Source organism: Lygodium microphyllum, chromosome 4 (assembly GCF_053477565.2).
Source record: "Lygodium microphyllum isolate KBCC chromosome 4, Lygodium_microphyllum_v1.1.10, whole genome shotgun sequence".
NCBI lineage: Eukaryota > Viridiplantae > Streptophyta > Polypodiopsida > Schizaeales > Lygodiaceae > Lygodium > Lygodium microphyllum.
Genome location: NC_141138.1, coordinates 99,209,283 through 99,224,415, shown reverse-complemented (window position 1 = coordinate 99,224,415; position 15,133 = coordinate 99,209,283). Strand labels below are relative to the sequence as shown.

The 15,133-nt window shown below is 41.2% G+C and overlaps 1 protein-coding gene across 1 annotated transcript; it reads right to left on the bottom strand.

The window, feature by feature from the left end:
* Nucleotides 1-14,058: 14,058 nt before the first annotated feature.
* On the bottom strand, nt 14,059-14,697 carry LOC148037374 (uncharacterized). The gene is made up of 2 exons (XM_087677292.1): nt 14,512-14,697; nt 14,059-14,424 (listed from the first exon to the last, which is right to left on the bottom strand). The coding sequence occupies exons 1-2, from the start codon at nt 14,695-14,697 to the stop codon at nt 14,059-14,061; spliced, it is 552 nt and encodes a 183-aa protein (XP_087533418.1).
* Between the last annotated feature and the right edge of the window lie 436 nt (nt 14,698-15,133).

Genomic DNA, 15,133 nt, shown 5'->3' with positions numbered 1-15,133 from the left:
CACTAAATGTAGCATCATCTACTCCATTGTATGAAGGTTGTACGTACTCCGTTCTTTGTGCATCCCTCGAGATACTTAACTTGCAAACAATTTATGAATGGAGTAATGTCAGTTTGGATGCGTTATTGAAGTAGGTATCAATTCAGTTTGGCTTATATATGAATCATAATATTAATTGTTAATTCTATTTTGAGATCAAACAGAAATATATGTTGGTGGTTTTTTAACTCACTTTTAAAAATATATGTAGGTTATTATCACAAATGTTTCCAAAAGGAAACAAATTGCCAACTAAGAGAGAGCAAGCAAGACATTACTTGGCATCTCTGGGAGGCCTCGATTATGTCAAGATCCATGCATGTGTCAATGATTGTGTCTTATTTCGTGGGATTCATGAGTTCGCATGAGAGTGTCGTGTTTGTGGCGAATCAAGATACGAAGTGGAGATGAAGTCAATGGATGTGCCTCGTAAGGTTTTGCGACATTTTCCGATTGTTCCACGTATAAAACTTATGTTCAAGTGTAAGTCTATTGGAAAGCTCATATCATGGCATGCTAGTCATCGTTCAAGTGATGGAAAATGGAGGATCCCTACAGGCACACCCCATGGCAACATATAGATAATTTGTGGCCCGTTTTCAAAGAAGAGCCAAGAAATTTGAGATTTGTTTTAGGTATGGATGGAATCAATCCATTTGGCATCAAAAGCACATCGTACAGTGTATGGCCAGTGGTATTGGTGAACTATAATATTCCTCCATCCATGGCAATTAAAAAGGGACATGTGATGTTGTCCCTTCTGATTCCTGGAAAGCACAAGGTAAAAAACATGGACATTTACTTAGAGCCTTTGATTGAAGAGTTAGAAATGTTATGGGAAGGTATTGAGGTGCAAGATACAAGTGCATCTGCATCCTCTAGAGATTTTACATTGAAGGCCATGTTGTTGTGGACCATGCACGACTTTCTAAGATACGGAGAGTGTTCAGGTACATGTATATAACTCTATATTTGAAATTCAAGACTTGAATCAATTGAATTTTATTAATTCACTTGTTTTTTCAGGTTTAACTACGTCAGGATATCATGCATGTCCTATTTGCGGTCCCTCTCTAGTTTCCTCTAGGCCGGCACATTTAAAGAAGGTTATCTACGACAATCATCATCAATTTCTTCCTATTGACCATCCTAAATATGTTCTTCCTACTAATGGAATGACTCCACAATCTCTAACCATTCGAGATTGGAAGGAGAGATGGATTAATGCCGACAGCCACCCTCCACTTGGCATGAGTCGGTAAGAAGTGCATTTCTCTCGATTGACTTTAAAGTATTTAGCATGATGAATTGTTTACATAATATATTGTTTGTTTGTTAGGTTCTCTATATTCTTTCGTCTTCCATACTAGACTGAACTCAAGATCAATCACCTGTTGGACCCCATGCACATATTCAAACATGTTGTATCTACATTATGGGATCACTTGATAGGGGCTCGCGATTCAATTAATGTAAGGGAGGATTTACGTAACATTGGTCACATGAGACGAGCGTGGCCACGCATTGGACCCAGAGGAAAGATTGAGCTGCCCCATGCACCTTGGATATTGTCAAAGAACAAGGAAAAAATAATGAAGGAACAAATATATAGCTTTCGAACACCCACAGGATGTATGAGATGTCTCAAGGGAGCCTTCATAAAGAAAAAGAAAAGAGGTGTGGAGCAACTATCTGGCTTGAAGTCCAACGATTGGCACAAAATGATTCAAGTATGGGTATCTCTAACCATGAATATAGTAATTAGTGGAGTAACTATGTGTAAAGTTTGGGGTATGATGACTTTTTCCTCAACTAATCATTTGATCTATGAATATTGTTTACATTCAGTTCGTACTTCCTACTAGCATATCCCATTGTGTATCCAATGATGTACGTGATATCATTTACAAGATGGGAGAGCTTGTGAGGTGTGTATACATTGTATTTTTTCATTATATATCTTTGAATTTCTACACAAAAATAAACAATTCTCAAATACATCTTGACAGATACGTGAGCTCGAAGGAAATTGATCCAAACACATTGCAAGATGCTCGAGTATTATCTGTTGAGGTGGTTTGTTTGGTGGAGGAAATTTTTCATCGATCCATTTTGACTACTCAATTACATTTATTCGTACATTTGATTGATGAGATCGAACTTTGTGCGGCAGTTTATGTAAGGTGGATGCTTTTTCTTGAGTGCTTCATGAAAACCTTGAAAGATTTTGTGAGGCAAAAAGCACGGCCCGAGGGAAGCATGGCTAAGGGTTGGTTAGTGCAATCATCCCTTGTTTATATCTCTGAATATCTTGCTGAAGTGGATCCCTCTCAACCACGACTATGGAAAGATGATGAAGACTTGAGGATGACCTCTATAGTACCTCAAGGAAAAGGAATGAGTAAAGTGCTAATAAAAGAATCACTTCGTAAGTTAAATAGTTTTTGTGTGCTCAATAGTGATGTTTTGAGCAAATGGATGACACGGTATAATGAAGCAAGGGCAACAAGCAAAAGCGAAAGACAAGAATTTCGCACTAGATATGGACGTAATGTCTCATTTCCAGATCATCTAAATGCGCTTCCACGTCATATTGACATAGATTGGTTACATGAGGAAATGGAGAGAATGAAAAAAGAGGAGGAAATTAATATATCTCAAGAAGAGTGGGAATACGCACGACGTTGCTTATCAAAGGTGAGACATACTATCAATTAATTTGTTTCTATAAGTTTTATTTTATATAAATAATTGACATGTTTGATCTTTTATCTTTTACTACTAGTGCACATTATTCAATGCACTTTGGTGTGAGGGTAAACATCTTCGAACTCAACGTATAGATGAAAAGAGAAATACCCAAGATTGTGGTGTCGTTGCTCACTTTGAGGCTGCCAATGGTACCATGGAAGGTTATTATGGCTTGATCCAAGATATTCTGAAGCTTGACTTCAAACAATTCTTTATATATGTACTGGATGTGAAGTGGTTTAAAGAAGTGGTAACAAATGGTGAGGATTGCACAATCAGACGTCATCTAAGTGGTTTTTTAATCATAGATTCTTATGCAAGTTTATCTTGCAAGAGGATGAATAATCATCCTGATATAGTACCTTTCTTGGGTAAAGTAACCAAGATATGGGGATTAGATATTTGCTTGGAAGTAAAGGACCAATCAATAATCTGGAGCAACATATTTTGTGTTAAGAGAACTTAAGGTATTGGTTAAGTTGGGTTAATAGAGTACGGCCCTAACCCAAGGATAAGGGTTAACAAACAAACCCTTGGGAATCTTGCCAAGTCGCAATTGATCCCGGATCGAATGCTGGATGCATTCAGAGAGAAGGATTCACTCCTTAGAAGTTGGATAAAAGTAACGACCAATGGAAATGATTGTGCTTGTAACAGTTTTAAGAGCATTGTTTTGCTTTGTTTGCTCAAAGAATTAAAGGATGAAAAGATATCTAATGCTTCAGGTTGAAATCCTGAAGGGAGAGGTAGCCTTACTTACCCCCGACTGCCTGCCTGACCCTAACTAAGGGGGTTGTTAACCGCGCCAAGAAGGTGGACCGAATCCTCTGCGAGAGGTCTCTCCATTGAGTGCTACTTGGAGCAAGAGGATGCTTGGGTGCCAAGGGGCTCTGGCCGTAAATCCCTCACCTTCCAAGCCCTATACAAGAGGCCAACGTGACTCGGGATTGGATCTCGAGGCCCGCATACTAGTCTACGGGCAGAATCTTGGATTAGTAATCCCTGTGGATTGCTGGATAGCCTTCGAGCGGATTATGGATAAGCCTACACACTGGACTTTATAAATGTATTTCAAAGATAAATATGATAACCTGTTGAAAAGAAACTTGTTTGACATTGCTTTTCTATGTCAAGTGCTATGATTACGTGAAGGAACCAGTGCCCAACGGGCTAATTAAGGAAGCTGATTGATGCATATTCAACTAAATGTGGTAGGTAATTAATTAACTAAAACAACCTGAGGAAAGTGCGGTGGATGTGGCCATGGGCCCATCCTACGGATGGGTGGTCCTGGTTGGCCGGGAACTTTTCTCAATCATAAGTGACACTAAGAAGATCATTCGAAGGACATGAACAGCAAGGGCGCTGACCTAGAGATTAAGTTATAATAATCCCGATTTACGTTGTTTTAGGGGAACGAAATGGGACTATGCCTTGTGGCAGAGAGGTTGAGCCTTGCATCCCTCTCGTTTCCCATTCTCCTTGAACCAAGTGCAGCGTGCAAAATCTGCTTCGGCCCTGGAGTTTCTACGTAAATTAGTTCGCTCGGGGTTCGACGCTAGTTGCCATTTAGAAAATGACCATTAGGGAAAACCTTGATTCAGGTCAATCCTAAGTGGGAATGGCCAGAATACTTCCGCTACGTGGCAGATGCGGAAAGTCCTAGATCACAAACCCCATGACATTCCATGGAGTGCTGGGTGGAGCTTTCTAGATCTCCTTTCCGATGGACTGCTAAGACATGTCCTGAAGGGTATGGGTGGATACGTTACAAAATAGAAGAGTAGGAGAAATCAGTTCAGTACTTTGCTTCTGATTTTTGTTGCATTTAGAGTAGGTTAAGGTTAAGAGATCAATTGAAAAAGCATGGGGTTTGTTGTTGTAAACCAAGCCAAAGTAGGGCACAAATCAAGAAAAACAGGAAGAAGGAGTGCTTAAGGGGATTGAGGTTTAATAGCCAAGAGGCCAAGGGAGAGCTCATTTGAAACCACCCTGGTAGAGAGAGAGAGAGAGCTCCATTACATGGATCTGCTTCAATCATGCCACCGACAAGTTTCTTACCCACTATAGGTATACCCACACATTCTCCTTCATGCATAGGTAGAATTTGGAAGTGCTAGTTAAGTGTGAAGCCCACAATCACTCTGTCTGATGATTTTTTCAACATTTCAGAAAAAACATGCCATGCTCGATGCATCCGAGTGATGGAGATTTTGGGATAAGTCTCAAAATTGGCCCTCGGATCTCTCATATTTAGTCACTCAGCCCATCCTACTCGAATATGTAAAAATTTAGCCCTCGTCAGGCACATTCGGACACTTAGTACTCGGTCCACCCAGACTCTGCCCGTCCGAGTCATCCACTCGACTAGACTAGTCCGCTTTTGACCGCTCGGCCCGTTCGAAATTCATATTCGGCCTCGGCCACTCAAGCCACGTGCTATTCGCCCTAGCCCAATTCGACCTAGTTCAACTCGGCCACTCAGATCATCCAAGTTTATCTCTTGGCCCTTGCATTTCGGACCTTTTGGGTCGAGCCTGATTTTCCTAGAATTTTTAAAAGTTTAGACCAAACCCACCTAAACACTAGCTATGTACGAACACTCGAAGACCATATAGACGCTTGAGATGCCTTTCTCGCACAACGAACAAAGAAATCGATGAGACACAGACGTAGAGAGGACACTAGTTTACCATCCAACGATTTGATCCACTAGCACATCAAGTGGAGTCGTAGAGCCCAAACGAATCTAGACTAAGCAGAGGGCATAGTGGAGAACCCTATAAACCAACAAGGACGGCTAGAAACTGAGAATACAAGCCTATCAAGCTAAACCCATAACAAGAGTACTAGAGTTTCCTAGACACTTTGTTTTCTCACTCACTCTGATTTCCAGTTCTCGAAACACATTGGAGAGAGCTAAAAGCCTCATTTTGCACTTTGCATTAAAAAGAGCATACACGCACACGCACGCACAGAGTGAGAGTAAGTCGAGAACTGATTGTAATTAACAAGGAACTCACCCAAACATAAGAACTTGAAGGAACCCACTAGTAAGAGAAGATCCCAAGACATAGATGGGTAATCGAATCCCGAAAGGTCGGACCAGGTAAGGAACATGACCGAAGAGCAAGACACAACGAGGACCGACACTATTGGCCACAGCTACTTTGCCACCATACAAATTTTCTTAGTATTTGTCCACAGCTACTTGCTATCCCAGTCCGAGAGCAAGAAAGCCCTAGAAGGAGACCTCACATTGAGCGAGCTTTTGATGAAGTGACTACTAGATAGCACACCAACAGGAGCAAAGCATTGTAGCATTAGCAACATTGCTATTAGTGGGGTTAGAAGTCTACTAAGGCTCTAAGAGCCAATTGAAAATTCGTATGGTGGCAAAGTAGCTGTGGACAAATACTAAGAAAATGACATGTACAGCTTTGTGAAACAATTTAAGCAAGTCTATGAGGCCAATGTTCTCACCGATCCTAAACGCTCCCAAGCTTTTGAATTCTTATTAGGTGACAAGGACACCTGGTACACGAGTTTGTATACTAGAGAGCGTGCCAATTTCAATGGCTTGAAAAATTCTCTTCATTAAGAGATTTTTCAGGCCTGGGTACTCCGACAACCTGCTAGTGTGACTCATGAACGTCAAGCAGAGAGAGAAAGAGGATATTCAAGATTATGTGACCCATGTGAGGAGCCTCTTCAAGAGAATCCCTATGGGCAAGAGACCAACCAAAAGAGCATTATCCATGGTATTCATCAATGGAATACAAAGCGAAGAGCTCTATAAAGCCCTGGCTGGCAACTCGAGCTTGTAGCAAGATGCACCGGCAAGGATCTTTCAAGAAGCTATTAGAGTGGATGACCGGCTCTCAAGGAAGACACTTCAAAGACTCCAATCAAGAAGAGTTCAGTGCCATGAGTTCCGAGAGGCCTCAACACCGAGTGAGAGAGTAGGCCCAAGCAGATAAGGTTAACCTCAAATGTGCTGAGTGTGGAATCACTCATCTCTTTGTCGATTGCCTTAGACGGAGGATATCCTCTGGTTCGCGAAAAATGAGTCATTGATTCCATTAGGTTTGTTTGGTCTCGAAACACTCGATGGGGAGGCCACCTCTATCCTATTTCATGTCATGACTCGTGTGCAGACAAATTAGATCGATATATCATTACCAGGGCCTAGCAACCTTGATGCAACGTCAATTGAAAAGATGAGTCAAAGATGGAGGAAGAAAAGGCCAGACGCTAAGGTCACCCTCAAAACTAAAAGTTCCATAACAGTGTCTATTGGGAGGAAAGTCATTGACGTAAAGAAAGAAATGTCGGCTCCATGGATAGTCGAAAAGGGAAGTGCTAAGGTTGGGGAGTACCCCAACCCAAAGCGCCAACTCAAAGCCATCAAGAAGCTGAAAGAGTGGGTGAAGGAGGCCGAGGAGCACTTAAAAGACATTGAGCCCATACTAGAAGATGAGATCGATGATCTCTCAAGAATAAGCACACCAGTCTCTCTCCCATGACCAAAATCAAGGAAGGCAATGGCACCACAAGCAGGGTTGCCTAGAAAAATTATAAATGCTCCGAGCTAGCAAACCAGTCAACCACGGCCATTGGCCAAGAACTGCAAATTCGGAAGAAAGGCAATCGGCTAACAACCTCCTTAATACATTGGTGACCACCCCTATGACTCAAATCTTAGACGACCTACTTAGGTAGTATCTAACGCTATGGTAGGCACTACAAGGATATGGAGGTATAGCGACGGCGGTTTCCGACACAAAATAGCAAGAATGAGAGAGAGAAGGAAAAAACATTACACATAATAGGGAAAGGGAGAGACAGAGGGAGGGAGAGGAAATGAGAGAGGGAGAGGAAGAGAGAAAAGGATAGAAGGAACAAGAGAAAGAGGGAAAAAACATTAAACATAATAAGGAAAGAGAGAAAGAGTAGGATCGGGAGAGGGAGGGAGAGGAAAGAGAGGGAAACATTAAACATAATAGGGAAAGAGAGGGGGAGAGGAAGAGAGAAAAAATTTAAATATAATAGGGAAAGAGAGAAAGAGAGGGAGAGGGTGAGGGAGGGAGAGGAAGAGAGAAAAGGAAAGAAGGAACAAGAGAGAGAGGAAAAAAACGTGAAACATAATAGGGAAAGAGAGGGAGAGGGAGAAGGAGGGAGAAAGAAAGAAAGAAAGTTATATTAACGTCTTCTAAAGACCAAAACTGGCCTATGAGACAAACTGTGATACAACTGATGAGGTCCAGCTATCCAAAATAAAAGTGCTGAATGAAAAGCTAAAAACTGGAAACTGAAAATACGGTGCTGTGAGTGTGATAAGTGTCGTATATGTGTATGTGCGTATGTAGCTCTGGTACTCCAGATAATGGCTACAAAAGGGGAACAAATGTCGGCTGTGATAGGGGGAACAACTGTTGGCTGTGATAGGGAGAGGAAATGAGAGAGTGAAAACATAATAGGGAAAGAGAGAAAAAGAGGGAGAGAAAGAGAGAAAAGGAAATGAGAGAGGGAGAGGAGAGAGAAAAAACATTAGACATAATAGGGAAAGACAGAAGGAGAGGGAGAGGGAGGGAGAGGAAATGGGAGAGGGAGAGGAAAGAGAGGGAGAGGACAGAGAGAGAGGAAAGAGAGGGAAACATTAAACATAATAGGGAAAGAGAGAAAGAGAGGGTGAGGGTGAAGGAGGGAGAGGAAATGAGAGAGGGAGAGGAAGAGAGAAAAGGAAAGAAGGAAGGAGGGAAAAAACATTAAACATAATAGGGAAAGAGAGAAATAGAGGGAGAGGGAGAGGAAATGAGAGAGGTAGAGGAAGAGAGAAAAGGAAATGAGAGAGGGACATGAGAGAGAAAAAATATTAAAGATAATAGGAAAAGAGAGAAAGAGAGGGTGAGGGTGAGGGAGGGAGAGGAAATGAGAGAGGGAGATGAAGAGAGAAAAGGAAAGAAAGAACGAGAAAGAGAGGGAGAAAACATTAAACATAAGAGAGAAAGAGAGAAAGAGAGGGAGAGGGAGAGGGAGGGAGATGAAATTAGAGAGGGAGAGGAAGAGAGAAAAGGAAATGAGAGAGAAAGAGGAGAGAGAAAAAACATTGAACATAATAGGGAAAGAGGGAAAGAGAGAAAGAGAGGGAGAGGGTGAGGGAGAGAGAGGAAATGAGAGAGAGAGGAAGAGGAAGAGAGAAAAGGAAAGAAAGAACGAGAGAGAGAAAGGGAAAAAACATTAAACATAATAGGAAAAGAGAGAAAGAGAGGGAGAGGGAGAGGGAGGGAGAGGTTAAAGAAGGGAGAGGTTGTTGTTTTCTTGTTTGTTGTTGTTGTAGTAGTAGTAGTTTTTTTTCTTTAATTATTTATTGTTGTTTATTTTTCTTGTTTTTTGTTGTTGTAGTAGTAGTCTTTTCTTGTTTATTGTTATTGTAGTAGTAGTAGTTGTTATTGTTGTTGTTGTTTTTTCTTCTTTTCTTGTTTATTATAGTGGTAGTGGTAGTGGTAGTGGTAGTGGTAGTGGTAGTGGTAGTCATAGTCGTGGTCGTGGTCGTGGTCATGGTTGTAGTCATAGTTGTAGTCGTAGTCATAGTCATGGTCATAGTCATAGTCGTGGTTGTAGTAGTAGTAGTGGTTTTCTTGTTTGTTGTTGTTGTTCTAGTAATAGTTTTTTTTGTTTTCTTGTTTATTGTTGTCTAGTTTTCTTATTTGTTGTTGTTGTAGTAGTGGAAGTAGCACTACAACAAAAAGCTCCATAGAGTGCTTGTAGACACAATATTTGAACTATATTAAAAAATGTCGAGCGTGTTTATTACTACGTCTACTGCTACGTCTAAAATTTCACGTCTACAAGTGTGCTTATAGTGAAAGCTACACGCGCATATAGATGCGCCTATTGACGCGCTCCATAAATATATAATCATATTTATAAAAAAGTAGATATATTCATATTCTATGTCTATACACGCGTGTAACTGCGTGTCTATAAAGGCATGTACTCTGCAATTTTTTGATGATAATAGACGTGCATTTTTCCTGCAATTTAGACGCGCAGATAGACGCGCAAAACAGAGGTATGAAAAAAAAACCAGAGAGCATGTGGCTTGCAACTCTCTGGTTTTCTTTTCCCCATCAACATCAAATTGTATGCTTAGGGAAAATAGAGAAAGATTATTATACTGAAAGAAAAAGAATGTGGAGAGCCAAAGTCCATATATTGATAATAACGCATGATGAGCATACTTTGATGAAACATTTCTATATATTTCGAAGGTTTTTGTACTGAAAAAAAAACAATGTATATAGAACATGAAATTTCATGCATATAGATGAAACGTTTTTACATGACGAGCTCTAGCACTACAACACAATGCCGCCATACACGCGTCCATTACACGCGAAAAGTTACGGGCGCGTGTATGGTCGTTTATACTCACAGCAATATCGGGCGCATGTATACATGCATGTAACAGCGCGTGTATAATTGCATGTGAGGGCGCGTGTATTTGCGCGTAAAAACTGTCATAATACACGCTCTATTACACGCGACACAGAGCCTAACTACAGAAATCCATTTCTTTTCAAAACAGAAAACCATTAAGTTTTAAAAATGTCATTGTGCATTGCAGTGTTTACAAACCATTACAAAATCCCACTACATGCACTTACAACAACGTAATATATTGAAAAATATATCTTCATATGGTTATTGAAAGACAAAGTATACAATAGAAATGTCATGAATTTGGAACAATACAGTGATGGATTGGTTAGGGTTCGATCTCATCTTCAATAAGATCCATCCTTGCCAAACGATCAACATCAATATCCATTTGATCAATTTTTAAGGCTACGATTAAATTTATTCTACTATCGCTATTTTGCCCATTGATAATGGTACCGATGCCTTGATCATTCTCATCATCATCACCATCATCCTCAATGGAAGGGTCATCCTCATGATCGTGAGAAATGGCACGCTCATCCTCATTATCATGATCATCTACATTGGCATGTTCGACATCATCTTCTTTGCGGCTTGCCACATCCTCCATATGCTCCATATCAGTGAATGTATTATACATTACTTTGGAACGTGGTGCAATAGGGATGACATACCACCATTTACTGTCATGCACCATTGGCAGATAGATAACCTGCTCAAATACACATAATTCATTAATTAATTAGCATATCAAAAGTCAAGGGGTGCGCGAGCTTAGATATATATGTACATGAAACACATTTGTAAAAAAATGCATACCTGCTCACATTGTTGTGGCAATACGAGCCTATCTTTCTTTGTTTGCCAAAACTTTGTAGAGTCAATAGTTACATAGCCACTTGCATGGCGTTTTATCGTTGCGTTAGGCCCTTTTTCCACCACGTTCATTTGCCATTTGACATCCAAAACATACACAAAGAAGCGGCGAAAGTCAAGTCTGTATATGTCTTGGATTGTGCCACAATAATCATCAATTTTTCCATTGGCTCCCTCAAAGCTACTAATGACACCGCAATCTTGTGTATTCCTCTTTTCATCTATTCTTTGTGTTCGAAAATGCTTGCCTTCACACCATATAGCATTGAACATAGTGCACTGGACCAAAATATAAGCAATATCTATGTAAGCAATTAATGTGAATAAATATGAAAAGCCAATCACTTACAAAGAATGCAAATTTACATTTGTTCTATGTACCTTTAACATGCATCCTCGTGCATACTCCCATTCTTCCGCCGTGATATGCAGCCCCTCATCTCTCTCTGCTCTCTCCATTTCCTCATGCAACCAATCAACATGAATATCATTCGGAAGTGTTGCTAGATGCTTAGGGTACGCCTTACGAGAGCCATGTTGCCTCCGAAAGAGAGCTCTGTCTGCTTGCCTTTTTGTCTTTGCATCCTCGTATCTTGTAACCCATCTGCTCATCACATCACTATTAAGGATGCAAGTGAAATTAAGATCATCAATCAATGTTCTCTCAATTACTTTGCTCTGTCCTTTTCCTTGAGGCACAATAGACGTCATCCTCAAGTCCTCTTCATTGCTCCATAGTCGCGGCAAAGAGCTATCCACCTGATCAAGAAATTCTGATATATATACAAGAGACTCTTGTATCAACCAACCCTCAGCCATGCTTCCTTCGGGCCTTGCACTTTGCCTCACAAAGTCTTTTAAGGTCTTCATGAAGCGCTCTAGGAAGAACATCCAACGGGCATGCACAGTGCCACATAAAGCAATTTCATCCACTAAATGCACAATGAGATGTAGTTGACTTGTGAGAATGGTTCGCGGAAAAGTCTCCTCTACCATACAAACCACCTCCACTGCCATAACACGCGCATCATCCAATGTGGCTGGATCAATTGCTTTGGAACTAACATATCTGAAAAATAAATGCACAGTACGTTATACCTCATGCACATTCATTTTGCAAGGTATAATGAAGGGTGATCTTACATGGGATTTACATACCTCACAAGCTCGCCCATCTTATAAATACATCTTTTCAAACTCCTGTCTGCACAATGGTCGATGCTAGTAGGTAGTATGAACTGCGCACATAAGAGCACATGTATATTTGAATTAGGGCATTACAAAATTTAATTTCAACCTACAATAATTGGAAAACACTTACTTGGAGCATCTTGTGCCAATCGTGGGACTTCAACCCATGTAGTTGCTCAACCCCTCTTTTCTTAGTGGTTGTAAACGCTCCCTTCAACGATCTCATGCATCCAGTGGGAGTACGCAAAGTGGTGATGGCTTGCTTTACCTGCTTCTCCTCCTTCTTTGATATAATCCAGGGAGCAGGCGGAAGACGAACGTGCCCACCCTCCTCTCGTGGCCAAGCTTGACGCATACGTCCTGCGACCTGCAAGTCCTCCCGTACGCTAACATTGTCTCTTTTACCAATAACATGTTCCCAAATACTAGATCCCACATTCTTGAAGATGTGCATGGGATCAAGAAGATGGTTGATCTTGAGATGGGTCCAATATGGTAGCCGGAAAAAAATGGAGTACCTACACAAGGGATTGCAGACTGTCATCTTTATTCCAACTTTAGAGACTACACAAAACAAGATTGGAAACAATGGAGATGTACCTGTTCATGCCATCTGGAGGAAGAACATTTGAAGACTCCCAAATATGCTTCCAATCTTTTGCACGAAGTGTCTGTGGATGAATGTTCCTCTTACTAGGAGCATATTTAGGGTGATCTGATGGGAGAAATCGATGATGATTATCGAATATGGTCTTACACAAACCATCAGCATACTCATGTACCAATGAAGGGCCACATATAGGACATGCATGTTTACCCGATGTCCTCAAACCTGTTAAAATAAAAAAAAAGTTAGAATAATAAAGTCAATAGTTATAATTGATATAGCTAGTAGTATTAGAGTCGGGAGGTAGTTAGAATTCTTACCAGAACAATCGCTGTATCCTGGAAAGTCATGCATTGTCCACATCAACACTGCTTTTAAGTCGAAGTGTCGAGAGGAGGGAGGCCTACTAATGTCCACTACCGCAACACCTCTCCATAGTTCCTCCAACTCATCAATCAACGGTTCAAGATAAACATCCATATGCTTGACTTTATGTTTCCCTGGAATCAGAAGGGATAACATAAGATGTCCCTTCTTGATCGCCATTGATGGTGGAAGGTTGTAATTCACCAACACAACCGGCCACACGCTGTATGCGGTGCTCTTGAAACCAAACGGATTCACTCCATCCATACCTAGGCCAAGTCTCAAGTTTCTGGGCTCTGTTTTAAAGCTGGGCCACTCATCTTCAATATGCTTCCAAGCAGGAGTGTCTGCAGGAATTCTCCACATGCCATCATCCGATCGATGCGAGGAATGCCATGACATGAGCTCTGCTATGGATTTGCACTTGAACATGTGTTTGATGCGAGGAATTATAGGAAAGTGTCGCAAGACTTTACGAGGTACATCAAAACTCTTCACATCTGTTCTATACCTTGCTTCACCACAAGTGGGACACTGTCGAGCCTCCTTATGCGTCCCACGAAAGAGAATGCAATCATTGATGCATGCATGTATGCGATCACAATCCAATCCTCCAAGAGATGTCACATAGCGCCTCGCTTTGTCTCTTGAGGTGGGTAGTCTATTCCCCTTTGGAAGCATGTTTGATAATAGCCTGCATCCAATATCATCAATTAGCCCATAACCCTAAACCCTATACTGTAAACCAAAAACCACTAACTCAAATTTGCAAGTTACAATGCTTACTTCAATAATGCGTCAAGACTTGCATTGCTCCATCCATAAACTGTTTGTATATTGAGCAGTTCAAGTGAAGCACGTAAAATAGAGAATGTGCACCCTTCAAAAACCGGTGTCGATGAAGCGTTGTAGAGATGCTCTTGTTCCATATCATTGTCGTCCACACCTTTGCGATCATCCCTAAAAAGATTCCGTACCATGTCATCAAACACTTCCTCTTCCACAACTTCGTGGGGTGCAGGGCTATTGTCATCCCTTTCCCACTCATCTCCGACAAGAGATCCTGAAGCTCCAGCATCATCTCGTCGACGCTTTGCATGCTCTCGCCGTGCGTATGGCACCATGTTAGGGTGTGGTACTGCATCCTGCTTCAATCACAGTATATATATTACAACGCGCTCCATTAATTTGCACACCATGAGTTATTTTAATACTTTCAATTCACATCTTCTCACATCTAAACCTGTTTGAATCCATTCTCCATACATCGAGATGTGATTCAATGTAATTCGACGCGCTCGTACAATGCACCCTTGACATCGATTACACGTACACTTGATCCTTTGTGCCAGCCACACGTCGCGATCACGATGACGCATTGTCTCATCCTCACCAGAACTGCTTGAAGAGGATGATGACATGCTATGTCCAAAATAACCAATACAGAAGTAGGATCAGTTTTTAGTGAAATCATACACATCCTATGCACAAAACAATGGATACACAAGAATAATCAGTTTTTAAAAAAAGTATAAACAGTCTCTGTGTCGCGTGTACAGGCGCGTCTACAATGTGTTCTGCTGCGCTTTTACACGCGCTTTTACACGCGTGCTTTTCGCGTTTACCTGCCGCGCGCGTCGCTTTCTTTCTTTTAAAAGCGCGCCCTCTTTCAAAACACTTCTTCTTTCTGCGCCCGCTTTCTTTCTTTCAAAAGCCCTTCTTTTAAAACCGAACCTGCCTCTTCCAACCAGCCTTCTCCCTCTTGGACTACCCAAAAGAAGCAAAGGGTGCAGACAACATAGAAAGGGAGAGAGAAGCAAGAATCAACGAACTCACTTTTCAAGGACTTTTCAAAGA